This window comes from Cimex lectularius, unplaced genomic scaffold (assembly GCF_000648675.2).
Source record: "Cimex lectularius strain Harlan isolate CLEC.00 unplaced genomic scaffold, Clec_2.1 scaffold448, whole genome shotgun sequence".
Lineage (NCBI taxonomy): Eukaryota > Metazoa > Arthropoda > Insecta > Hemiptera > Cimicidae > Cimex > Cimex lectularius.
This window is the reverse complement of record NW_019393004.1, coordinates 84,348-112,001: the sequence shown is the minus strand read 5'-3', so window position 1 is coordinate 112,001 and position 27,654 is coordinate 84,348. Positions and strand designations below refer to the sequence as shown.

At 32.6% G+C, this 27,654-nt stretch overlaps 1 protein-coding gene across 1 annotated transcript in view; it reads right to left on the bottom strand.

Moving 5' to 3' along the window:
• Positions 1-6,575: 6,575 nt before the first annotated feature.
• LOC112128013 overlaps positions 6,576-27,654 on the bottom strand; it is an 82,704-nt gene continuing 61,625 nt past the window's right edge. The window contains exons 3-4 of the mRNA XM_024229744.1: positions 6,866-6,911; positions 6,576-6,705 (exon numbers count right to left, since the gene is read on the bottom strand). Of these exons, the coding sequence (XP_024085512.1) occupies positions 6,702-6,705; positions 6,866-6,911 (50 nt within the window). The 3' untranslated portion in view covers positions 6,576-6,701. The remainder of the gene's footprint in view (positions 6,706-6,865; positions 6,912-27,654) is intronic.

Sequence of the window (27,654 nt, the reverse complement as noted above, 5' to 3'; positions counted from 1 at the left end):
CCAAAAATATATATCGATAAAAACCTATTCCAGCATTAAATTTTTTTGTATAATTACCAATTTTTTTCGAGAAAAAAAGAACATTTTTTAAAACGTTTTTTCAGGGCGAACGCCTCAGCACTCATATTAGCCTTTCCGTTCACTATATGAATTTCCTCGTCCTCCTCATTCGTGTATATTTCGCTTTTCACCTGTCTTCCTTCTTTCAAGTGATTTACTAAAAGTCAAAATATTAAAAATTCACCAAAAATCGTGGCACCATTGCCTATCAAATGCGTAATTTAATTTCCTACAATGTTTATTTAGTAGTGTTACCTATGAAAAAACGACTAATTTTTTTCCTCAAAAATAGTAGTTATTATATTTTTAAAAAATCGTATCTTTGATACGGTTTAAGATAAAAACGTGCTGTTTGTCTCATTCTACTAAAACATTTAATTGTGGTATTTAGTGACCGTTAATTAATAATAATGATACATAGATAAACACATCAATTAACACACATGTAAACTCAGTCGCTAATATCATTAATCAAATTCAATATCAATAACATATATATATATATATATATAAGTTAAATAACTTCAACTGCGGATTCCTTTTTTAAAAAACTTTATTTGAAGTTACAAGAACAAGTTTTAACCTAATTTAACGATGTACTCTCGTCAAGCTCTAGGCAAGGAATCCTTATTAAAAATACAGAATTAAATAAGTAGGTCTCTTGGGAGGGAGAAGGTGCTGACTACAATACTAGGAATGACACCTGCATCTAAGCGTTGTAAACAGATAATTTCACATAACTTATATATATATATATAACACACAAAACATATAATACAACATATAAAACAATCATTACATTCCTCACATCAAACATTCCCCGTCCCTGTAATCCTGAAAAGCTAATCAGTCCAAACCATTTCCCATTTTTCCCATTGTCGGCTCCTTTCGCCTCAAAAAAGCCGACTCCTCATAGAAAAATGGATTTATATCCCTACTTCTTCCTCCACTCCTCCAAAATCCAACATATATAAACAAAAAACATTAATATTTCACTGGCACTTTCAACACGACACACAGTAATTACACATCAACACAAAAAACCAAACAATTTCAGTGAGTACAAATACTTTGATTGAATCTAATGTTTATATCATGGTATAAATTCATTTTTTCACATTTTACATATGAATATAATTGAAACACTGTTTAATTGAAACACTGTTTATAAATCTTAGACACTGAAGATGATCTCAATAAAGATCGAAACGTTGGAACGACAATGTTTTTACAACACCTACGTCACACCAGACCGCACCTCACGATCTTTTCATAGTCAAAATTTAATGCTCGAATAGGTTTTTTCGATACGTGTTTTTAGACATGGAGCATTTGTGAATAATTCTTGAAAAAACGTTGGTTTTTATGGTATTTAGCGGTTTTCTCATAGAAGGCTTCTTTTGAGGGTCTATGTTTATTGGGAGCTCAAAGTATCTTTGTATCAGTATTATATATATACACAATTATATATTATATAATAAGATTATATATATTATCATTTCAACTACGAGGCTATATGAACCCTCGGCATGCTGGTGTTTTTGGAAAAAACATTTGTAAGTATTAAATCCATTATGTTTAGCAGTCTATTGACCAAATTACTTCTTTCAATTACTTAATCTTTTTATGTAAAGTTTTGGTTGAAATAACAATTGAATTTGAAAGTATGCCGGGTTAGCGCCGTGTGCCTTTGCCGTTGCGACCCCAATGTAATATGCTTCTTTCATCAGTCAGTACGTTGATTTTCTTGCAGCCGTTTACAGTGTACAAATATTTTTGGTTGTTGCTTGCTCAAGTAACTTAACTATACGACGTGTTCTTTAAAGTGAAGAATAAAGCTTCAAAATGATATAAATTACTTTAAAGTAATTTAAAATTATGTTTATTCGGTCTTAAACCTTGTTGTTCACGGTATTTGAGAAAAAAAATGATATCTTCGGAAATAAAATGTTTTATGAACACATTTTTTTCTAAGCTTTAGTTTCCATAATGGAAAACTAGACAGTGAAATGGATGAGTAGACGTAAACCACGGTCATACAAATGAGTTTATCATTAAAAGATGATCTCTTACGTGTTTTACGAGATAGGAAGATGTAAAACGTGCATTGCAACACAATTTAAAATACCCGATAATATTACGTCCCCGATAAAATGATAATTAAACATAATTAACTTTTTTAATACAATTCATTCATAATATTTAACTTTTTAACAATTAAATACTTTAATTTGGTTCTGATTTCGCTCACTTCTGAGTAAAACAAGTATGATTGTTACTGATTAATGATGCATTATCTTCTTTATTCATATTGTATGTCTATCACACTACATAATTTTTTTTCTCATCTTTCACTGTTTAGCCTTTTTAATTCAATATATGGGATTTTTGATTTTTTCTAACTTGTTTGCATTATTTGTCATTCTTTATCTCCCCATTTCCCTCTCTCACTCTCTCTCTCTCTCTTTCTCTTTCTCTCTTTCTCTCTCCCTCTCTCCATTTCTCTCTCTCTTTCTTTCGATAATGCACACAGTAACTAACACATTTACAATGGTCAAATAATAAAAAATCCAAGAAGAAAAAATCTTTGTAAGTCACATTTTTCCTAATGCAATCCATATGTGGAGTCCACTCGTACAGTAATAATTTTAAAAAATATTGAAAAACTTCGTGTCTTACATTAACATTCTCGTCACCATCTTCAGCACTCCTGAGAAAATATCTTTCATCTCAGAATTGCTTAAGATGTTGGGCCAGAGGTTCGAGCTGTCTTCTCATTAATTTGTAAGCTAAATAGTAAATAAAAGAGAAGCTATAATTTTCTATTGGTTTATCATTTTATAAAGTCATTTTTTTATTTTTTTCATTTGTTTACACATTTTACATTTTTTTATAATTAAAATCACATCAGTGAAAATTTGTTTTCCCTTTGAAAAGGGAGGAAGGAATATTTATCACGCTATAAAAGAGGGCCATTGAGTAAAAGAAATATAAAAACGTAAAAGCTCTCTTAGAAGGACAGCTAATCTAGACTGATGGGTCAGATATCAAGAAGACCATATAAAAGGACAACGAATCTGGCAAAAAAGGGGAAACCGCCCGGTTGTTTTTGTTCGTCGCCTTTTCAGAATTTCGTTTTCTTAAATTTCCCAAGAACAAAGAATCAAACCGGCCGAGACCATGACGACGAAGTTCTAAGGGTTCTACCAATGCTGCGAATACAAAAAGTCCTTTTTTTTATATGAATTAACTTTTTAAATGTTATAAGCGAAATAAAAGTCGTTGAATAAAGACGTTGCTCAAAAGAAATGCTGTCACCTTTAAAGAAAAAAGTGAAGAATTATACATTTTTTATTACTAATTTAAATGCTCAGAATGTTTCACAAAACAAATTTCTTTTCAGTTTTTTATAAAAGCCTACTATTCTTGAACATGTTTTTTTCCAGCAAAGCACAGGTCATATTGACTAGTGCTGAAGTTTCTTTGATACAAAACAAACCTATTTGTAAGGATGTTTATCCTGTAAATGTTTATTGGACCAAAATTTATATTAAAAAACTTTTTAAATATGTTTTATCATTTTATAAAATATAAATCATTTGTTAAAATTTATCATAATGGTAAGTCTTCAACCAATTCAATAATTGATTTTCCAAGGTAAAAATATGTTTTAAAAAGAATTTTTAAACAAAGATTTTTTCATTTGTGTAAGCTAATTATACACGCATGTATGTATATCCTACCTATCACTTCTCACAGCCCACTGAAAATTCCAGCTCTTGTAAATTACAATAAATTGCCGTCAGACCACGAGAATCATCTACCGTATCTGTCGAACCACCCAGGTTGGTCTCCAGTGGCTATCAACAGCTAGGTCATTTCAGCCCCCAACGCAATTAGTCTGCAAATCAACACTCTCACTCAATCTTGAATAAATTCTTTCCTATTTTAGTGCAATTCTCTCGGTGGATACTTGATATTCCACCATCACCTATTATACCTATTGTATAAACCTAATGGAGGGTTGATAGACACTCAATATTCTTTGAATGAATCTCCGCCATTGACCCTCACGTTCACGACAATAAATAAATTTACTTCAACACAGGCTAAGGAAAAACTACTATCACTATTTTATACATGTAATTGAAAAACTCTTTTTCTACTAAGAGTCGGAACTGGGACTACTGATACATTTACTCAATCGCATTTTTCATATCGAGTGACACTCCTACGCACTCTCTACATGCAGCTCAGTAGTTGCATCCTTCATTTAAAGGGAACACATCGACCAACTATTCTCTAACTCCTATGCTGGCTATAATTTTGTCCAAGAGAGTTTTTTTAGTTAATCAATAAGCGTTTTACCAAAACGACTGTATATGATCAATCTTACGCATGTTTCAACAATTTTGGTGGTTGTATATTTATATGTAAGGCCAATAAAAAACCTCTTCATATTGTGATAGTTTTATCAAATACTGTTCAGTCAAATTGATTCAAATTTTATGTTGGAGAATTGTTTATTAACACAAGTGATCTTTGGGTATGCGATCGCCAATATTAATGAAATCTTTTTGGTCGTACTAGGTAGAAAAATATTATAGAATTTTTTGCAATCATTGGGATTGGATTAAAATTCATTGTTATTTTTCTTGTTTGTAATGTATTTACATGTTTTTGGAATAAGCTGAAAATAGGACATTCTACCTTTATAACGGTGGTGAAAATGTTAATTTTTTATAAACCCATAGGGTTTTGAATTTGTAAATGGAACAAGACACTATAGAAAAAATACTTGGCACTAATCCATCCCTTATATGTCTCATCTGTGCTATAACAATTCGTATTTGCAAGTTTCACATGTTGCGTAAAATGAATCTTATTTCTTTACGAAAGGACGCTCAACTGTAGACCTTAAAGTTCACTTTAATGGTGAAAAAATTAACTTGTCTCCCTCAATAAGGTACCTCGGCGTTCGGCTAGATGGTAGATTATCGTTTACAGCCCATATCAATGAACTAATACAAAAAGGAAAAACGCATGTAAAAATATTTTTTCAACTCTTGTGTCGAGGGTCACAGATGAGCGTTCAAAACAAGTTGCTCATCTACGAAACCATACTAAGGCCAGTATTGACTTATGCATGCGCTGCTTGGGTTGACTTATGCATGCGCTGCTTGGGGCTTAACTTGTAACACTAATTATAACAACTGCAAAGAACTCAAAATAATTTCCCAAGGTCAAGCACTAACAGCCCATTAGCATCCAAGATATATGATCTCCACACAAACTCCGGAGTACAATTTCTGCGCGAGTTCGTAGAAACCAATTGTCAAAGATTTTTTGATAGATGTCCTGGTAACGCCTTAAGATTAATTCAAGATATCGGGAAAAAACGTGCACCCAGGGCCAAACACAAAACCATATGGGACGTCAAGGCGATGCTAAAATTTATTAACGCCTAACTTAGATATTTAATTAATGTATTTATTTGATTTGTTTGTATATAATTTATTTACTTATTCATGTATTTATGTACTTATTTATTATTAACTATTTATTCTAAGTTGTGTTATAAACACATGTAGGCATATATGTACATGTGTGCTTATGTACTTATTTTTATTTATTTTATATGTAATTATATTTATAATTTTTTTAATTTATTAAGTACACTAGGGCCTCATACATCATATTATACATAGACTAGACTCGTATCACAATAAATATTAGTCGTAGGGATTTTTAAAATTTTTCCCCAGCAGTTGCAATTTGCCAATAAATTGCGTGGTGAATAAAAGTATTGTCCTGGGGTCACTGTGCATATTTGTTTCTTAACATAAAATAAAAGACAAAAAAAGGAAATAATAAAAAATAAATGGAACAATAGGACACTGTGGAAAAAACCCCTCGGACAAATCAATCCCTTATATGTCTAATGTGTGCTATAAAAATTCGTATTTACAAGTTTTGCTTGGATCGTAAAAAGAATCTCAATTGGTTTTTAAAAATTGACCTACTGTACCAGATGAATGTTTTGAATTTTATAACTTTTCACGTATTTAATAACATATATGATCCTGCATATACTTTTCTTCGTCATCGTAAAAAACTAGTATATAATAACCTCGGGTTACATGCATAACAAATTTATAAAATCATATTTTGAAAAATTACTCCAATTATTTGAAATGTTTTTCCTCCGTTCCTAATAATACTTTTGGCCGATGCTCGTCTCTGTAGATACCACCGTACGAAAAGTAATTGCATAAATTGAATTTATATAAGAAAGGATCAGCCCACTTTTTCCGCCGGCTCGTCCTTTCCTGCCGGGTCGGCCCGGTCCATTCTTGACACTCCTACCTAACAATAACTATGACCAATACTGAAATATTAAGGTAAAAAATATTTAAAAAATAAAGATATTTAAATATTACGACAGGATATCAAATAACTTAATGAACACAAGTTTTGTAACCGACATCGCCGAAACGATTCAGTAACTTCCAAAACTGACTACAATAAACAGTGTATTGCCATTTTAATAAAGAGTTAGATTTTTCATATTTCATTCATTTTTCCTTTGTCGTGATATCAGTCAGTTAAGTTAACCTCCTCCCAAGAGCTCCATCCATAACTCAGCTAGAAAGTTTCCAAGGGATTAATTTATTTACAATAAATTGACGGCTCAGACGGATGGCCGTAGTTGCTGCGATAAATCGACCTCTAATTATAAGAAAAAAAATGCTGGTTTTTTTTTTGTTGTAACTTATTATTAGATCGATTATCATGACATACTCACTCTACTGTAGTTTTAAATTGCAAAGATGTCTGTTTTTCCAACTCACCTAAAACAAAGAATAGATTTCATTAAAAATAATTGAAAATCTGACCAGATATTATATAGACAAAAATAATGACATCGTATAGTTTCTCTTCAAGAGTTGGGTACATACTGAAAATTTTTGAAAAGGTTTGTAAAACATTCCCAAATAAATAATACAGACTTGTTGCAGACCATAAAATCCATAAATAGAAACTAATGTAAGTTAGGCGTCAATACTCGTTTTGAAGAAAGAGAAATTTCTTGAACATTTTTGTTATTACATGTTTTCAACAAAATTATTAAATCCTTTAGCACAATGAAGTACTACGTGGACAGTCAGTTGTATTATAATTGGAATTTCTTACCCGTTTACTAGATGAAATACAGATATTATTCTATATTATGCACCGCTTTACATATGAATATTATTTTATTACCGAAATTATTCAGCATGTTAGGATTGACTTTTAATAGAAAGAACTGGGAAAGTCAGAAATAATCTGGTTTTGATTAAAGCCGTAAGGATTGAAAAAATGAGAAAAATCTGACAACTGGAAACGCGAGCATTCGAACCCGACAAACTTACAAATGTTTTATTTTTTTCAAAAACACCGACACCCCGAGGGTTGATATAATTTCTGCTGTTGCGAACCCTCGTAAAAAAATTATTATGATTAAATGGATGGAAGGAGAGGAGTATGTTAGGGGTAAGAAAAAAATGACAAACACGAAATGCGAATATAAGAAGTAAAACAGTAACTAAAATTGTCACTATAGCTCAAGTGGTCAGAGCAGCAAAACACGTGTGAACTAACAAAAATCGGTGAGGGTAGACAGACGAGAAATGTATGTAACAAACAGTACATTCCTTTTTAGGTAAAAACAAAATTGATAATACTTTTCTGCTTCCCCTCCCATTGACAATTTTTTTAACCACATAATTTGTGACCACATTGAGACGATTCCACTAATCTGCATGATATTTCCCAGTGTTTATATCTATATAAACTATGTGTAAGTGCAAAAACTCATTCCTCGTAAATAAATCACGTCTAGAGACATGTAAAAATAATATAAAAATTTTTATTGACTTTATCCTTATTTTTCTTGCATATAATGACATTGAATACAAAGGGTGATATAGCTCTAAGAAGGGAGATACAGATTTGGATCATTTGTAATACTGTGAAATGTGCATAAAATTAAGAATAAATTTTTTTAAATGGTACACCGAACATTAGTGAGCATAAAATTGCTCCTTTGCTGATCAAGACAATTTTTTTGTTTATTGATTGGCATAAAACACTCACATTTAAGATATTTCAAGAATCCCTCAAACGATTCGGAATACATTTTCCCACAAAAAAGATTTAGACCTAATTCATAAGGAAGGTATTTTAACCTTATTAAATATTAATTAATCTTTTTATGTAAGGTTCAACCAAAAACCTTACATAAAAAAATTAATTACTTGAAAAAAGTTGCAACCAACTAAATATTTAAAAAGTCGTAAAATAAATTAAACGGCATTAATAAATACAGCCCCGTTAATAATTTTGCAAGGCCAGTGATGCCGATTCCAACAAAACCTTTCTTTATTTCGTTCAGTTATCATTCTCGTCCGTCTAGTATCGCTTTCTTTATGACTAATCGTATGGACATATTAATACAATAATCTAAAATTCAATTTAAATAATATATGGTAAATGATGATTAAGTTGATAAAAACTAAGAAAAATAGACGGGGATGGGTAGGCTAAACCCGCAACACATGACAGTCGTTACGAACTGTATACACTTCGCGCCGTATTCATTGAAGAGGATTGGTCATTGTTTATCTTATTTTTACTGTAAATTTACCTACTGTAAAATTTAAAAAAATATTATCTATCAAAATGATCTGCCACACTCAATTCAAGACAAAAATTTGAAAAGGCTTAATAAAATGGCAGAGAAAAGTGAAAATTTATTGAAAGCTGCCCGTTATCCTGGAGTATCAATAAATAAAATGAAATAATTTTATGCATTTTCTTTCAATTATGGTTTATAATGAAACATTGCATTCCATCATCTAATGGCAAATCAAAAACGAACCTTGGTTCAATAATTTCCCTGTGGAAATAATATGTTATAGTTACATATTTATCCAGAGGGTGGTAACATTGCGGGCGGTAACATTTGCTAAAAGGGAGGGGTACCTTTGATTTTCATTACGGGCCCGTAAAGATTGCCAATCCAATTAGGACCGGCTATGACCACAAGCGTCGTGTACACCTTGCCCGATATAATTCAATAAACTTGAAGCAAATTCTTTATGAAAAACTTTATTTCCAAAGGAATCGAAATTCGAAACAGATTTCACAAAAATGTATTTTAGAATAAATTTTTATTGAAAAAACCTACGGATGTCAGTATTAAAGAAGCAAAAATTAAGAAGAACTAATAATATTTTACCCAAAAATAATTCAAGAATTCACCTAAGGGGAAATATCATTATTTACGAACTTTTCCAGAACAGTCGGAAATTTTTGTATACTTATCTATCCCAGTTTGGCAAAATGATTGAATACGACTAAACTATTGGCTACACGTTAGACTTCACGAAACAAAATCTCGCAATTTATCCATAATAGTTTTAGGTGTGTATTCGTACGTGAAGTTTAAAAAAACCTAAGTTCAGTTGTCTGCTACTGTTCGCATTCTGACAATGGACCAATGTTGTTTCTTTATCTTAACAACAGAGTAAAAATTGTTGTAAAAAAAACTCTAATTTTCTTTACAATAATGTTTTATTGTATGTTCCACATTACTTGTTAATACCAAAATATTAAAAGAAGGTTAAAAGACAAGTAAAAGCGGAAAACAATATAAAAACGTTGAAAAAACAAGAACATTGTTTTTAGTTATTAGTGTTTTCTGGGTTAATTTCAATTTTACCAACTTAACTTAGACATATTTGCCTTGAAAATCGAATCTATGGGAATGAAATATATTTCGTTAAATTTTGTTATTATATTTTAACAGGATTGTATCAATTTGATACCATAATATGATTAAAATAAATATATGTATTATAAAAACAATGAGAGAGAGACAGCAAGAAAGAGCTAAAGAGTGAGAGAGTGATAAATTAGTAGCAAACAGCACTCAGGCATGTAAAAAAATGAATAGATCGATAAAACAAGGGAGATACATAAAAAAATAGTCATGGGGGGTGGAACAGTGAGAAAGACAAAGAAAGAGCGAGAGAGATGGATTAGATACCTAGATAGATAGAAAGTTACATACATACATAGAAAGTTAGAGAGAGAGAGAGAGAGAGAGAGAGAGAGAGAGAGAGAGAGAGAGAGAGAGAGAGAGAGAGAGAGAGAGAGAAGTTGATAGATACATATATAGATAGTTACATAAACAGAGAAAGAAAGAAAGAGGTTTAAATACATACGAATATATTTATAAATTTAAACTATTAAGACAACAGTCAGACAGAGTAAAAAATAAGGAGAGCATGAGAGAGAACTAAAGAAAATCAGGGGTAGAGACAGAAAGCGTAAAGGAGAGAGAGACATAGAGAGAGAGACATAGAGAGAGAGAAAAAGAGAGAGAGAGAGTGAGAAAGGGCTAAACAGTGTGCGGGCCAGAGAGACTAAATTAATATTGTTTTGTTTATAAAAATCTCGGAAATTTAGGTGGACTGTCTCTTCCAGTTAACCGAACAAAAACCCTGGTCATTTTATATCAATATGTCTTAAAAACCATTGCTATTAAAATACTAAATATTACAAATTATACAAAAATGATACTAAAACTTTAAAACTACTTTATATAAATATATATAATATAAAATATTATATACAAAACGTATACATTTTCTGGCTTATTTTCATTGGGCATGAACTTAACAAAATAACACATAGTTGAAAAAGGTTTTAGTAGATACATTTTTCTTCCTCAGGTGATTCTAGAACATGTATTTGGATAATTTTAGTGCATGACTTGAAAAATTCTGTTGCCCTACCCACTGATACATCTTCCTTTTTGCTCTAAATGTAAAAAAATCTATACAGTGCGATAAGCGGAAGTTATCTTTTTATGAAATATATTTTTTCTCATTTATTCGGATTTAAAGGCTTTCCGGTAATATATCCGGACTGACTGGTATTTATTAGTGGCAGAAAATCAGTTTTCCAAAATTAAACCTTGAGCTTTAATTAAAATGCGGAAACCAGGCTGATGATAAAAACTCTCGACCCTGGTGGGGGGGGGGGGCGTGATGACAGGCTTATTAGTCGTCCCCTGTTTTGAAGAGAGTTGTGGTCTCATTAATTTATTCTTGCCCCCCTCGCCGCAACGTGAGCGTTTAGGTGACCCGAAATGAAATCCTAAGTGGTGCCTCTAATTATTTTATTTAGGATAAATTACACTTTCCTAGCCGGTTTAATTTTTACGAAGAAAAAATCTCGGCAATACTAAAAAAATTAAACACGTCTCGAGAGAGAACGAGATTAAACCAGGTAAAATTAAAGAATTCATTATTTACACAATGATCCTAGGTTTTAATTGCGATTTTTTATTATACTGTGCAGCATTCATGTGTAAATAATGTAAAATCAAGTCTGTACTACACTTAATTTAGTGCTATTCGTTTTGTTGAGTTTTTATTTAGTTATAAATTCATTATATTTTTCAATTACTGTTAAAATTTTCATCATTAGATTAATAAAATTTGGTTATTTCCACCCGGATTTTTGGGATGAATAAAAGATGTAGATTCTTCCAAATAACCCAAGACACGTTTTTATTCTATTTATCTTATTTTAGCTGGTACCCTCCAGGGATATCATTTTTTCCCACTTGCTTTACTCATTATTTACAACTGATATCACTTTACATCAGGCATCTCATTATTCACATGAGACGATGGCCTGGCAATACTCTTCATAAACCTTGTTATTTCTAACCAAAATCTTTAATTAATAAAAAATCATAAATGGTCGTTTTCATTGGCTTGATCCTTCAGTTCAAAGAGCCCGATGTATTTGAGATTTTCTCTCATTTTGACATGTACCGTTATAGACAGCTCATTTATTCCAATTATCTCCAGTATTTTGAGGTGGTTCATCCTTAGATCTGGTTTTGTTTCTTTGAATCTCAGGAGTCTGTTGGCACTCTCAAAAACCATCTTTTGTACGGTTTTTTTGTATAGATAAGTAAGTGTGGAAGGACGATTGCGGTTATACTAGAGCCCATATTTGGCCCCTCATCCCCTCCCCATCATGGTTGATTCCTCAGTATTTACTTACCAATACTTAGAACCGATGGCTTTATGCAAAATGTTTCCTAGGTGATTTCTCCATTTGAGCCTTTCCTCAAGTATTATGCCTTTGGACTTTATTTCTTTCGATAAAGTTAAGGCTTGATCACGTACAGTAGGTGTTTTTTGATTGAGATGAATTTTTGTTGAAAAAAGTATAAGATATATTTTCTTAGGGTTTATGGATAAACCCATTTTCTTATACCATCTTTCTACAATATTTAGGGCGTTGTTTTTCTGATTTGACTGTGTAATCAAATTTTTATTTTGTGATTGTTACCAGATCATATGGGTATTCTATGGTGCTTTTTGTTTTGGCAGTTGACGAGTTTAATTCTAGCTCCATTTGATTTAGAATGGTCGAATCTCTTGGAAACTATTTGATTTTTTTAATCTTGAAAAATTTGAATCGAGCTAAACTTGAATTTATATTGTGCCTTAACAATACCATAACAAAAGTACTTAAGCACAACAGTGATTATAAACGGAAGGTCATTGATTACCTAAAATTAATCAATGCGTATGGCTATATATAACCCACCACACGTGGTATATCCCTCCTATTTGTATGAATGTATTTATTTGCGTGAATGTCGAAGTATGCATTGGTGTGCCTGTGACGGAATATCAAGTACCCACAGGCCCACCAAATTCGTATAGATATGTTATATATTTGTAGTATGATGTGAGGAACGGGTCATTGGCATTTCGTTGGTACTGTACTTCCCAAGTGTAGTGGCTTGTCCAGAATGAATGTATTTATTAGCGTGAATGTCGAAGTATGCATGGGTGTGGCTATGACGGAATATCAAGTACCAACAGGCCCACCAAATTCGTATAGATATGTTATACATTTGTAGTATGATGTGTCCAGAATGAATGTATTTATTAGCGTGAGAGGTGATGCTTGAAAGGACGTGGCTGGAGAGTTTGAACGTATTTATTAGTGTGAAAGACAGGGGGCCGCAAGATCACGATAATCTTCCGACCTCCAATTTAGTTGTAGTATAGATTAGCAAATTAGTATGAATGTGAATTATGAAAATGTGTAAATATTATATCTATGTATTTTAATTTATCACATGTGGGAGGGTAACAACAAACAAGATAACGAATCTCCTATTAGGTGAATTAGGTGAATCGGAAGGCAATTATTTGAGGCATAAGAAGACTCAGAAAAGAATATACATATACGATAGATAAGAAGACAAATGCGAGAAGGTTTATATATGGGGCGCCGGCGATGACCCTGGTAGTTAGCCGGCAATAAAAAAGAAAAAAAACATAGAGATTGGTCATTGTATCATTACATAAACACGGTTTTATTAATAGTTTTACGAATCCACAGGCCTGAGTGATCGGAGGCTTTCCGACGACAGATATTAGGTTGAAAGTAGTTTTGTTCGTTCTATAATAATTTTTTATTTATAAAACATAATTGATAATTGTTCCAATTTAGGTTAAGAAATTCTTCATATTATAGGAAAAGTTTGCCAACAACAAAAATAACGTTTTGTTTCACGTGCACGCAAAGGGAGCGCACGCACACTGACTGCCAATCGTATTACAATTCTAAAAATAATTGCTCTAACGCTTTTCTTTCAAACAGCCCGTCCATTAATATACACTAGACGTTTTCTTTAATCAATATTACATTTAATAGCACGATAAAACACGAGAGAAGGGGCACGATGTAAATTGGACCTGGATGGAGTGGATCGTGGAAAATTTGGAAGTTACGTTTTAATGAAGGTCCAAAAGAAACTGTGAAGAGCCTCTCGAGTGCTTTCAGCCAACTTCCTAAATGCAATTATAATTGTATAAATGGGCCGAAGACAAAAGCACTCTCAATCTTCTCAACATCCGGACCACGCCCTATTAAAATACGCGAACTGCGAAAAGTGCATTAATGGTATGGCACCTGGGCATTGGGCAACTTTGTTGCAATTATGTTCCGGAAAGGTTTTTGCAACGATCACATGAAAAGCGACGTAAAAAGAAAGACGTTTTAAAAGAACAAAACAATATAATAACAAGACTATATATTTGGAGGATTTTTTTTTCAAATTATAAAATTTATTTTTATCTTAATTTTTTATATATAAAACACATATAGATTAATTTATTCTAAGCGCTTTAAGGCACGCTTCGTTCTCCTTCTGTGCTTGATGGGATGAAATAATGGTTATAAATCAACTTTGAAACGTAAAGCAGGGAACACACTTACCCGATGCAACGCTATGCGATGCTACCCGACGCCTTGTCTCGTTTGGTAGGGTGAACACATCTATGCGACGTCAAGCGCACGCCACGTACAGTCACACATCGTGTGTCACAAATAAGTATCACAATCGCAACGCCTCTTTTGTTCTTAATGCTTGATTTCGAGCTAAACCATGTAATAAATTGTTAGTAAAATTTTATGAGCACAACCAGGTAATAATTTGTTAGTTAAATTTTATGAGCACAACCATGTAATAAATTGTTAGTTAAATTTTATGAGCACAACCATGTAATAAATTGTTAGTTAAATTTTATGAGCACAACCATGTAATAAATTGTTAGTTAAATTTTATTAGCATAACCAGGTAATAAATTGTTAGTTAAATTTTATGAGCACAACCATGTAATAAATTGTTAATTAAATTTTATGAGCACAACCAGGTAATAAATTGTTTGTTAAACTTAATTGTTTTAAATAAAGTTATTCCGTCATTATTTTGATCTCGTTCAAATTGGTTTTCATTAAAATAAGCATGTTGTAATTAATATAACGACAAAATTACATATGCTTAGTTTGAAATAAACTATAAAAAATATGATTTTCCTGTTCTGATGCTACTCTACGAAAATAGTGTAATTTTATGGAAAAACCATGAAATAAATAGTTAGTTAAATTGTATGAGCAAAACCGTGTAATATTGTTAGTTAAATTCATTATATCAAAAAATGGTATTCCGGTGATTTGATTATTTTTCTACCAAACCATTAAAATTAATTAAAAAAACTAATGAATTTTTGATCTCGATCAATTTGTTTTATATTAAAATAAGTACGTTTAATAATTATAGTATATGTAGTTTGAATAAAAATATGAGTGTCCAGTTCTTTTGTTGACTGTACTTGATGCTACCCGACGAAAATCTGGTCAGTGGGGATCGCAGAGCGTAGAGTAGGGTAGGGTAGCATAGACGCGCAGATGTGCACGGGGGTAATACAATCTAATGGAAAATTGGACTTTGGTAGCATCGGGTAGTGGAGCATGGCGTTGCATCGGGTAAGTGTGTTCCCATGATTGCAGATTTTTTCTAACTAGCTTCCATTACATCTTTCTCTCTCTCTCACTCTGTGTCTCTCTTTTTTTCTCTCTCTATTTCTCTCTCCGTCTATGTCTCTGTCTCTGACGTTTTTTAGTCTCTCTCTCTCATTCTCTCTCCCTCTCCCTCTTTATTTCTTTTATATATGTACCGCTTTGTTTTTCCTCACTTCCTACGTCTATAATGTCGATGTTTAATGTCAGTCTTACGGATTTCAGTTGAAGAATCTTAGTTATATTTTAAATAGCATTACATAATAAATCGTAATCGTACTCTCTGAATAATAACAAAGCCGATCTTGTTTAGGTTATTTTTCTTTCTTTCAATGGTTCTTTCCTGTTTGAGTATTTCAGAATATTCATTGTTCATATTAAAAACTATGGGAGAGAGAAGAAACCTTGTTCTTGAAGGAAACCTTTTGCATTTGGTTGAACAAATTCCATGTTAATTTTACATCACGATTTCCCTAGCGCAATTCTTCAAGAATAGATTATTTTGGATTTGAGCCGGTTCTGTGAGACGGCTCCATCTCTATAGGTGCTTTCTGTAAATCTACCAGGAGGAATAACTATATAAAAATAGAAATAGAAATAGTCCTTCCTTCATCTATTTCAAAACGTCTACTTATTTTTCGTCAGAGGCTAGGAGTTTTGCCGTTTTTCGATATTTTAATGGCATATTCTATCTCTCCCTCATTTCATCTGCACTCGTTTAACTTGGTAATTTGGAAAATTCTTCTCCTATCCGGATTCTCCGAGCTTGTCCAGGTGGGACTATTCTTACCAATATGATATTCTCATTGTCATTTGTTGTACAAACATGCAGCTTGCCCCATGTTTTGTACAGGTTAAATAATCATATTTTTCGAGTAATTTACATTATTTTAGAATCTCCATTTGCATTTTTCGTCGTATTTCTGTTTGCCTATTTTATCTATCTGTGTTTGAAAGTAAATTGGACAGTACTGCGGTTTTTATGATATACTTTAAGCTGTACTTAAAATTTAGGTATTTATTACATAAAACCTTGTTTTCTTATCCAGTAAATTTAAATGCATTATACAGAATAAGGTTTTCTATTTTTAGAAATAGAAACAGTTATTCCTACCTTTTTACTCGCTAAAATTTCTAATAAACAAAGAGCTATTTTTTTCTAGGATATACATTTCGTTTATTACGTGGGCTTTTATGAAGAAAGGGAAACATTAATTTGCGTAAAGTGCCCAGGAAGTGACACGTTTTTTCCAGTACCTTTAAAAACCATCTGTGTTGTTTAATCATAATTTTTTGCAAAAAGATCAGCGCGAAAGTCACCCAGTCGGTCTATATATTAATTTTGTCGGACATTTATAGTCAGCGTGGCTGCGAAGGTTTACACCTGCAGAATTCAACCGGTCTCACTGCAGTCTCGGCGAGAAACAAGGCAAAAAGACAAAGAGCGGTAACAAAAGGTAAAAAAATAAAATAAAGACGCCTACCGCAGCGCCAAAAGAAGCTGTAGATTCTTATTGCACCGGCTCCTACGCTAATTAGAGGCCTTAGCTGTAAATCAGACTCCGGCTCCCTGCGGATTTACGAGCAGCGCCGCCGGGCCTAGGGGATCTTCCCGGGGGATGATTTAAAATTAACATCCGCTCCCATCCCTCCAGGTGAGACTCCTTTACCACATTGTCCTGAATTTTTCATCCGCCGCAGATTCACAGCAGCGCGTTTCCTTGACAGCAATATTTGCACAGAATTTCGTCAAAAACTGTACTGTGACTACCGAGCAAAAAATATTGCATAATTAACGTTACACACAAAGAACTTAAGTACGAGTCAATATTTCTTCAACGACCAACACAGCGGCAAGAGTACACGTTTTTGAATTAATCAAATGCAATGTTCAGGCGAAAGGGAACATTCTAACGAGTATCATAGTCAAAAACAATATTCAACATTTTGCTTTTCATGTAATAACGATATAGTGAATATCCAATTTATCTACTACTCTTATTCTTTTATGCCAAAGATTATTGATTATAAATTATCCTTATAATATCTCCAGTAATGCCTTCACCCAACGATCTTAAAATGATTAGGTTTTAATCACATATTTTGTAATGCGGCAATGTTTTATGAGCAAGCAGGTCATTAACAATTCTTTGAGCAAAAAAATATTTCCCCATACAATTAAACATTCCGCATTACTACCGACTGCGGAACCCAAGGGAATAGTGTGTCCGAATGGTATTTACCACGTTAGAGGTCCTGAGTTCGAATCCTGGCAATCGAATCCTTCTCATGAATTTTGCTGTGAATAATATGGATAAAGTGATTAAAGTGGCTTTACCCATGGGTAGATGTAGATGTAACATATTCGGGTTTTACATAATGCATTTCGACCTTTGAGAGCTCCGTTTTATCCGCAGTTTCTATATATGCCACACTGGCGACTCCTAGTTTGACAAGAAATTTGATGAGTAGGCCCGGTTAGTGGTCGAATTTCTTCTACGTTGATAATGTACATAACAAGAATTGTGATCAATCGTCTATTGGCGAGATTAAGCAGTACTAAAAAAGTAGGTTGTAAGAGAATGGATAATTGTGAGGTGTTTAATGACCGTTAGTTAATAATTATTTGAAGATCGTAAGATGCGGTCAGGTGTGGCGTACGTTTAGAAAAACATTTTCATTATCGAGCCAACGTTTCGATGTTTATTGAGATCATCTTCAGGGCCTGGGATTTATGAACATTGTTTAAATTTTACAAATACATGTAGGATGTGGAAAAAATTATGAATTCATACAATGCTGAAAATTTTAAATTCAGTCAAAGTATTTGTACTTACTTAAAGTGTGTGGTGATTAGTTACCGTTAATCGATAATTATTCAGAAATCGTGAGATGCGGTCTCGTGTGATGTAGGTTTCAGAAAAACATTTTCTTTATCGTGCCAACGTTTCAATCTTTGTTGAGATCATCCTCAGGGCCTGAGATTTACAAACATTGTTTAAAACATTGGTTAAATGTAAGCAATGTTTGTAAATCCCAGGCCCTGAAGATGATCTCAATAAAGATCGAAACGTTGGCACCATAAAGAAAATGTTTTTCTGAAACCTACATCAAACCAGACCGCATCTCACGTTTTCTGAATAAGTTACTCAAAGTGTTTATTTTCTGTATAGATGTGTCATTCTTGTGTGTCGTGTTGAGAGTGCCAGTGAGACGTTTTATGTATATATACGTTGGATTTTGAAGGGGTGGAAAAGGAAGTAGGGATAGAAAGACATATTTATATGAGGAATGGGCTTCTTTGAGGTGAAAGGATCCGACAATGGGAAAAAGTGGGTAATGGTCCGGCCTGATTATCCATTCGGGATTATATAGACGGGGATAATTAGGTATATCCACATCAAAGAAGCCGACTGATTTTTTTCCACATCCTACATGTATTTGTTAAATTAAACAATGTTTGTAATGCCCAGACCCTGATGATGATCTCAATAAAGATCGAAACGTTGGCACGCTAAAGAAAATGTTATTCTAAAACCTACGTCACACCAGACTACATCTCACGATCTCCGAAAAATAAATTCATTCTCGTCGAATAGGGTTTGTGNTATATATATATATAAGAAACGCACTGAGATCGCATGTACCTGAAAACAAAGAAAGGAAGATTTTACTAGTTTTTTAGACTTTTATCAGGTAACGTTTTCTCGACCACGTTTTTTAATTTTTAATTTTTATTGTACTTTTAGTTGTAATTTTTAATTATTAATTTATTCAATTTAAATAATGTTTAGATGCTGAGCCCCAAAAAAACGTAATGTACTTCTGTGCCTAAAACACTAGGCCTTTTTATTTCCCCATTAATGTTTAAGTAAGATATTTCAATTTTTGTGCAATTTGTTTTTCATGTTTTAATTGTTTTTTTTTATATTATAATAAAACAGGCCCTGAAGATGACAGTATAAAAACTGTCGAAAGCTCGGCGAAAACCGAAAGGAAGTTTTCTCTGTGTTGACCTCTTACGTAGATAATCCGAAAAAAGAAAAAAAAAACTTCATGTTTCCAGCAGGTCGATAATCTAGCTCATCGTTAGGTTATAAATTTTAGAAGTTAAAAGGTTGCGAAATTCCGTAATGTCCAGGTTTTAACGTTTTCTAAGTTTATTAATATTTAACATCAATTGTGATGATTTTGCTATATGATGAAGTGAAGTTTTGTAAGTATATGTTTAATGTTTAATCTTAATTGTGATGATTTGCATTATAATATACATAGAAGTTTTGTTGAAATTGCATTTGGATGTTGTTTAAAATAATTTAACAATTTTTTTAATAGGTTGAAAATTTAATTACTTTAATTTATTTATAGATATCAATATTATTATAGATATAAATAAAGTGTAAAATAAAACAATTTCTTATCCACCAGGGCACTCTTATGTTATCTTATAAGGAAAATATCAATTTACATAGGAACAATTCTGTGAAAATTGAACATACGGATGGGGTCTAATTATTAAATTTAATTAAAATAAAGTAAACACATTCGAAGGAAATTTGTTTAGTTATCATTTAGATACGTCTTGTAACGGCTATTAATATAACGGCAATTAGTATTCACTCTCCAGTAGGGAAAGCAAACGTAATTTAACTCGTAGAGTATGGTTTCAGTTTGGAGGGGTGTTCGACCTCCCCAACTTACCTCTAATTTTGTATAACATAAGGGTCATGGAGTGACGTTCATCGCATGCTCATCTGTTAATAAATAAATAGTCAATAAATAACCTTTGTAAACATGTTTTTTGTTAGAAAGGCGATTAAAAAAAGAATTCCGGGTGGAAAAAGTTGTTTACTCGTTTTTAGGACGATCTCGGCGATACCCCGGTTTAGGCATTGTTCGCTGACCTGACTGAATGCTGGTATTAAAAAGGAAAGGATGCACGCAAGCTCAAAAGGAAAAGAATCTCAGATAACACTGTCATTTGCCGGAGAGGGAATTTCGCCCTTTTCATCGCCCTCTCAATAATCTCTACACCGACATAAAAGGCGTGTTAATTTAGAAAATGGTCTCTGATTTCTGAGATGTTTTCGATTCTCTCAGATCAAAGTGTCCGCGAGATAAAAGGAATAAATTGGAAAAATTTAAGTTAAAAAAAACATTCAAAAAGATAATGTTTTTAATAGGAGGACGTGGAAACAATAACTAAAACTTGTACACTCACACGTAAGAATATAAACACAAATCTCTTTAAACTTACAAATTTATTTAAACAATAAATTAATTGCTCTAATCTTCCATTCATTTCAGTTTAGATTATACAGAAAATTGTAATCTGCGGTTCATACAATTGCACTGGCCCCACATTTTATGTGCGGTTAACGAGCACTGTTAACAACATTTTATGTATCATTAAAACCATTACTAGAGAGAAATCTAATATTTTCGCGTACTTTAAACCACGTAAAAAAAATATGTGGATGGTTCTGCCTTGGAAGGGAATATAATACAAACCAGTTTTTTAATTGGTTGAATAAGGTTGTTGTAAAAATAATATTCCATTACTCTAATTGTTAAAGATAAATTTAAAAACTTAATCATTATTTTATTTTTATAGGAATTTATTTTTTTAATTACTGTAAAAATATGAAACTTTAGACAAAAATATTGATCATAAAGTTCAAAAATATAGCTTTATATTTAGGTGTTGTTGAAATCTTTACGATAAAACTAAAGTCATGGCCATTTCCTAAAGTTACTTACGTAAAAAAACTGTGATTTTTAAAAATTTATTATGAATTTTACAAAACTACAATTTTAAGTCGAAACCAAATTTGTTAGTGTGATAATTGACAAAATGACAAACAAAAATGTTACATGTAATAAGAAACATTCCAGCAGGTGACACTCACAAAGGGAGGCTACACGTAACAAAAAAAAATTATATTTATTATGAAATTTAAAATTTTTACATAAGAATGCGTGAAAATTAACAAAATGGAAAAGGAAAGTTTTATATACAATAACAGACACCCGACCACAAAAAAATATACAATAATGACACTCTCTAACACTCAGAAAATGAATTTGCTTACGTGAGAACTCCGAGGTTTATGAAACTTGTTTTATAGTACTATGTCAAAATATATTAGAGGTGTGTCCGTGAAAATGACGTTTCTAGATAATTTCATTGATTTTTAAACTGTATTTTGCCTTTCTTATACACGTATTTAAGGTGACTTGTATCACTAAATTTTTGGTTGTACTTAAGAGGAAACGGAGATAGCATTAAATGAGATTACATAGATAAAAAGTTAAAACGACCACAAGACGTTACCAGTTTGGTACGTCAAAGAAATACTTTAAATATACTTTTTGAATTGAATATTCTATATATTTCTTTCAATTATTTTGTTTAACGTACAGTTGAGATAAAATAGTCAGTGTCACGAGCGGGATTCGAACCTACGACCTTAGGCTAAATACGCCACTGCTCTACCACTTGAGCTGTCGTGTCTTCGATCCCCTAGGGCATCAACTCCACCTACAACTAAACGTTCGAATTTGTTCTCTTTTTGCCATTTTCAAATGTCGTGTAATCAGGATTCGATTCTCAGCGACTTATGAAGTGGCCACGGGGTATGTATATCCATTTGTGTTTTAGTGACACGTACCTTTTTATCCCAACCAAGACCTTACATAAAAAAAATAATTAATTTAATGATGTAACTTGGTCAATTGACCACTAAAAAATAAATGGATTCCATATATTCTCGACACTAATGATAAACAATTGGAATTCGTAGCATCCTTTTCCACCATTAAATACAAATTTTCATAGCAATAACAAAAATATATTTTTTATGTGTGGTGTTTAGTGACCTTTAGTCAATGATTTTCAGAGATCTTGAGATGCGATCTGGTGTGACGGAGGTTTTAGAAAAACATTTTCTTTATCGTACCAACTTTTCGTTCTTTATTGAGATCTTCTTCAGGGCCTGGGATTTGCAAACATTGTTTAAATTGAACAAATACATGTAGGATGTGGAAAAAAGTGAATTTGTACAATGCAAAAAAAAAATATTTTTTTAATACAAAAATATAATAATAAATTTTTTTTTCATGTGGAACATACAATTTAAACAATGTTTGTAAATCCTAAGCCCTGAAGATGATCTCAATAAAGTTCGAAACGTTGACACGCTGGAGAAAATGTTTTTCTAAAACCTACCTCACACCAGACCGCATCTCACGATTTCCGAATAATGTATTTTTTATGTTTTTCACCAACGAATTGCATCAAACATGGTGTGAACGGTTATTTAGTAACAGATGGTCATAGAAAGCCACCAAATACAGTCAAATCCTTCGATTATAATTCTGCACATGCTCATTGAATGGAATTAAAATGTGCTTAAAGTTTTATTAATAGGGTTTTGGGCTTAAGCGGTCTTCTATACAGTAAATATGAGCAAGAATTTTTTCATTTTGGGTTAATCAGTTCTCTACCTCTGTGATTAAATAATTGACACAAGGGTCTTATCGAAGGTCAGTTAGTGATTCAACATAAAGAAGTTGATATTTTTGGTTCCCTAACCAACTATATTTAAAAACCTTGCTTACATTCCGGACATATGTAATAAATTGAAAAGTATTTTTAAGCATCCCTCCAATGGTAAGACTTCACTTATAAAAATTGGTTTCAAAACTTAAATAAAAAATTCCAGTTTTAAACTTACCGAATGTAATGTATGTAACAACATACTGTCTATATTGTGCAGACAAAACAGCCCTTATTTATGGGAATGGACGAGCACTCTGCTGATTGCACAAATAATTGTAGACGAGATCCAGTTTTATCAAAGCATTGCACTTAAAATGATCATCTGTTTCAATTATATTATTATCATATAATATTGGATATGAAAAGTTTATTGGTAAAAGACTCCTAAAAGAAAAATTGTATACACATTTAAAGCCTAAAAACTGAAATTTATACATATATCACTGAGTCCTAGTGTGGTGGGAATTTTAAATTTCATAAAAATCGAGAAAATACTGGTCCCTCTTCAGTGCTCATTATTTAGCTAAATAGAACTCACCGGTTAGCAAGTTTATCCTAGGTATCCTAACCGGACAGTTCCATTAAGCAATATAGTGGGCTTTGAAGAGGAACCTGGGACGTGGCACGAAATGCATTAACGATTAAAATATTTGCCATAAAAGTATATGGAGTTTTTAGTTAAAAAACAAAAACATTCTAGATTTGAAATATTTGTATCACCATATTAAATTAAAATTAATATTTAAAAAATTAAAGGAAACCAAAAGTGATCAGAATAAATCGGCCCTGGTGTCTAAAAACAGTATTGGTGATTAGATGTTTGATACAAACTAATAATAATACTAACTGCAATAAATATTTAATTAGGTGAAGTCTTCTGACTGTCACTCAGGTAACGTTCTTGTTTTAATTAATTATTGTACTCATTAAGTATTATGTATTATAAAAAAATTTAGAAAATCCCACAGTACTTGTAGAGGACATTAAATGTACACCTTTATTATTGTTAATTAAGGTTTTTAGTTGAGATAAAAAAATCAATGGCACGAGCGGGATTCGAACCAACGATGTTCGGCTAGGTACGCCGCTGCTCTACCACTTGAGCTATCGTGACCTCGATCCACTCGGTCACTAACTTCCCACCTCAACCCCTCTTTTGAATTTCCCCCCCTTTTTTCCATTTTTCAAATGTCGTGTAATCGGATTGGATTCTCGACGTCAAAAATGGCCAATAAAAGTGGCAAAAAGGAGGGAAAATTCAAAAGGTGTGTTGAGATGGGAAGTTGGTGTCCGAGTGGATCGAGGTCACGACAGCTCAAGGGGTAGAGCAGCGGCGTATTTAGCTGATGGTCGTGGGTTCGAATCCCGCTCGTGACACTGACTTTTTTATCTCAACCAAAAATTAATTAATTGAAAAGAATTTATTTGGTGAACAGACCACGAAATATAATGGACTGGCTTTTTTATTTCCACCAATACCTTACATAATGACATTAATGTTAAATTACTACTTAATTTAATATTATTACATTTAACAATAATTAAATTCACTAATTTCGTGGTCCGCTTAACCAATTAATATATTACAATTAATTAAGGTTTTCAGTTATTCAGATATCGTGAGATGCGGTCGGGTGTGAAGTAGGTTTCAGAAAAACATTTTCTTTATCGTGCCAACGTTTCGATGTTTATTGAGATCATCTTCAGGGCCTGGGATTTACAAACATTGTTTACATTTAACAATTACATTTAGGATGTGGAAAAGTAAATTTATACAATGCAAAATATATTTTATATTCTAACAAAGTATTTCTACTCACTCAAAGTGTTGGCTCAAAGCAAGGATGGCACAATTACACAGAAGGCACTTTGAGTGAGTAGAAATACTTTGTTTGAATATAAAATATATTTTGCATTGTATAAATTCACTTTTTCCACATCCAACTTGTATTTGTTAAATGTAAACAATGTTTGTAAATCCCAGGCACTGAAGATGATCTCAATAAAGATCGAAACGTTGGCACGATAAAGAAAATGTTTTTCAGAAACCTACATCACACCCGACCACATCTCACGATATCTGAATAACTGAAAACCTTAATTAATTGTAGTATATTAATTGGTAAAGCGGACCACGAAATTAGTGAATTTAATTATTGTTAAATGTAATAATATTAAATTAAGTAGTAATTTAACATGAATGTCATTATGTAAGGTATTAGTGGAAATAAAAAAGCCAGTCCATTATATTTCGTGGTCTGTTGACCAAATAAATTCTTTTCAATTAATTAAGGTTTTTGGTTGAGATAAAAAAAGTCAGTCTCACGAGCAGGATTCGAACTCACGACCATCGGCTAAATACGCCGCTGCTCTACCCATTGAGCTATCGGGACTTCGACCTATTCGGACACCAACTTCCCATCTCAACACACCTTTGCAATGTTCCCTCCTTTTTGCGATTTTTCATTTAATTGAATTTTAATTAATTGAAAAAGTTATTTGGTCAATCGGACTACGAAATGTAATGGGGTTAATGACGTTGTTTGAACTTTTATCTAATATAAATATGTTGTAACCTTAGGCACTGATGTTGGAGTGATTTACGTTGAAAGCTTGGCATAACTATTGTCTAGGGTATTATTTGACCTCCTTCGATCCTCTTAAACTCAATTATTAATTGTAAGTCTATCTCAACATTACTAATCACATTGTGATCAATCAATCTCTCAGGAGATATCTCGGCTTTAACCACATTAAATGATTTGGGATTTCTTGGAATGCTAGTTTCTAATATTATTAAGCCTGTGAATATCGAGAAAGTTTAAACATATTATTCGGACGTCGTGGTGTCTATAGTGTGGACAGGAAATGTCAGGATTAAGGAATTCCAAACCAACATTCAGGTAAAACAAAAAATCCCAAGGAGACCTGTTTTCATTGCTTATGAAATATTTTATGGATTAGCTTGAATACAGGTTCTATAAGCTGTGACAAGGTGATATTATCAGTTAGCACAGGAGTAAAAATGGAATCCTTTTTGTTTTGTAAGAATTACTTAAAAAAATTATCACAAATTCATTAGATTTCTTGGTCCAGTTGACGAAATTACATCTTTCAATTAATTAACCTTTTTGTAAGTTATTGGTTGAGATAAAAAGTCAGTGTCACGAGCGGGATTCGAACTCACGACCTTCGGCTAAATACGCCGCTGCTCTACCACTTGAGTTATCGTGATTTCGATCCTCTCGGACACCAACTTCCCATTGCAACCCAACCTTTCGAATTTCCCTCCTTTTTGCCATTTTTTGTCGTGTAATCTATTTGATTCTCGGCGACAAATGAAGGTATTGAGATGGGATGTTGGCGTCCGAAGGTGGTGGGTTCGAATCCCGCTCGTGACACTGACTTTTTAAATCAACCAATACCTTACATAAAAATCGAAAGTTGTTATTTCGTCAATCGGACCAAGAAATCTAATGAATTTAATAAGTTAAATGAAGTATATCTTCACTAAAGCTCTCCGTGACCATTTCATTTGTCGCGGAGAATCAAATAGATTACACGACATTTATAAAAAACCACTATACTTAAATACAGACGGAAAAAAATTCCCCCATTTTCAAGTGAAGATAGGCATTGGAAACGCTCATATTTTTACACGTGTGTCAACTGACTTGGAAAAAGTCCAGATCGGCTGTGGGAATCCGGTAGAAAGTCTAACAGGATTTGTTGTACATTTTCCGATCCATTTCCTCGCCGGGGGTCGATTGTTTACAGGGGCGGCACCTTTTTCCCCTAATCGGCCGACAGAGGATGATAGCGACCGCCGGTTCGCCCACCCTAGGAGATCTTCCAATGAGAACATTACATTTAATGCTTTAACTTGTTTCGTTATGTCCGAATGGAAGATACAATCAAAAATACTTAATTGCGTTAGAAAGATCAATTAACATAAGAAATAAATCAAAGTTAAATACGCTAATTTTTCTTAAACAATAATAATTACAAAAATAAATGTATTAAAAAGAATAATAATTAAGAGATTGAAGTCTGACTTCCGATAAATTAAAAGTACTGGTTTGTTAACTGTTTTATAAAAAGTCAATTTTTCTTAGCTTTAGGTATTGTGGTTTTGTTTAAGAGGAAATGAAACACAACGCCCAACGAAACAAGGTAAAATGGGTCCATGACGAACAAAGTGCAAATTCATCACCCTGCACTACATTAAGGAAAATAGATGCAGAAACGCTTCGGGGACAGTCCAACCTTGCGAGAAGACCAAAATGCTCAATAACAACCAAATTATTTTATGTTATATAAAGCTTCATTTAGAAAAATTGACTATATTAATGGAAACCTACTATTCTAATGTGCAATTTAACCGTCTTAACCAACAAGAACGTATTTATAAGTTTGTGTGTTATGTATAAATTAAGGTGAAGCTTTGAGGAAATACTTGCCGGCTTTTGTTTCTGGTTGGATTAAAATTGAAAGGGATGGAGATCGACAAAGAGATCGAGATAAACAGGGAGAACATAAGGCAGAGGAAGATAAATAGATACAAAGTGAGAATGGATGAATGA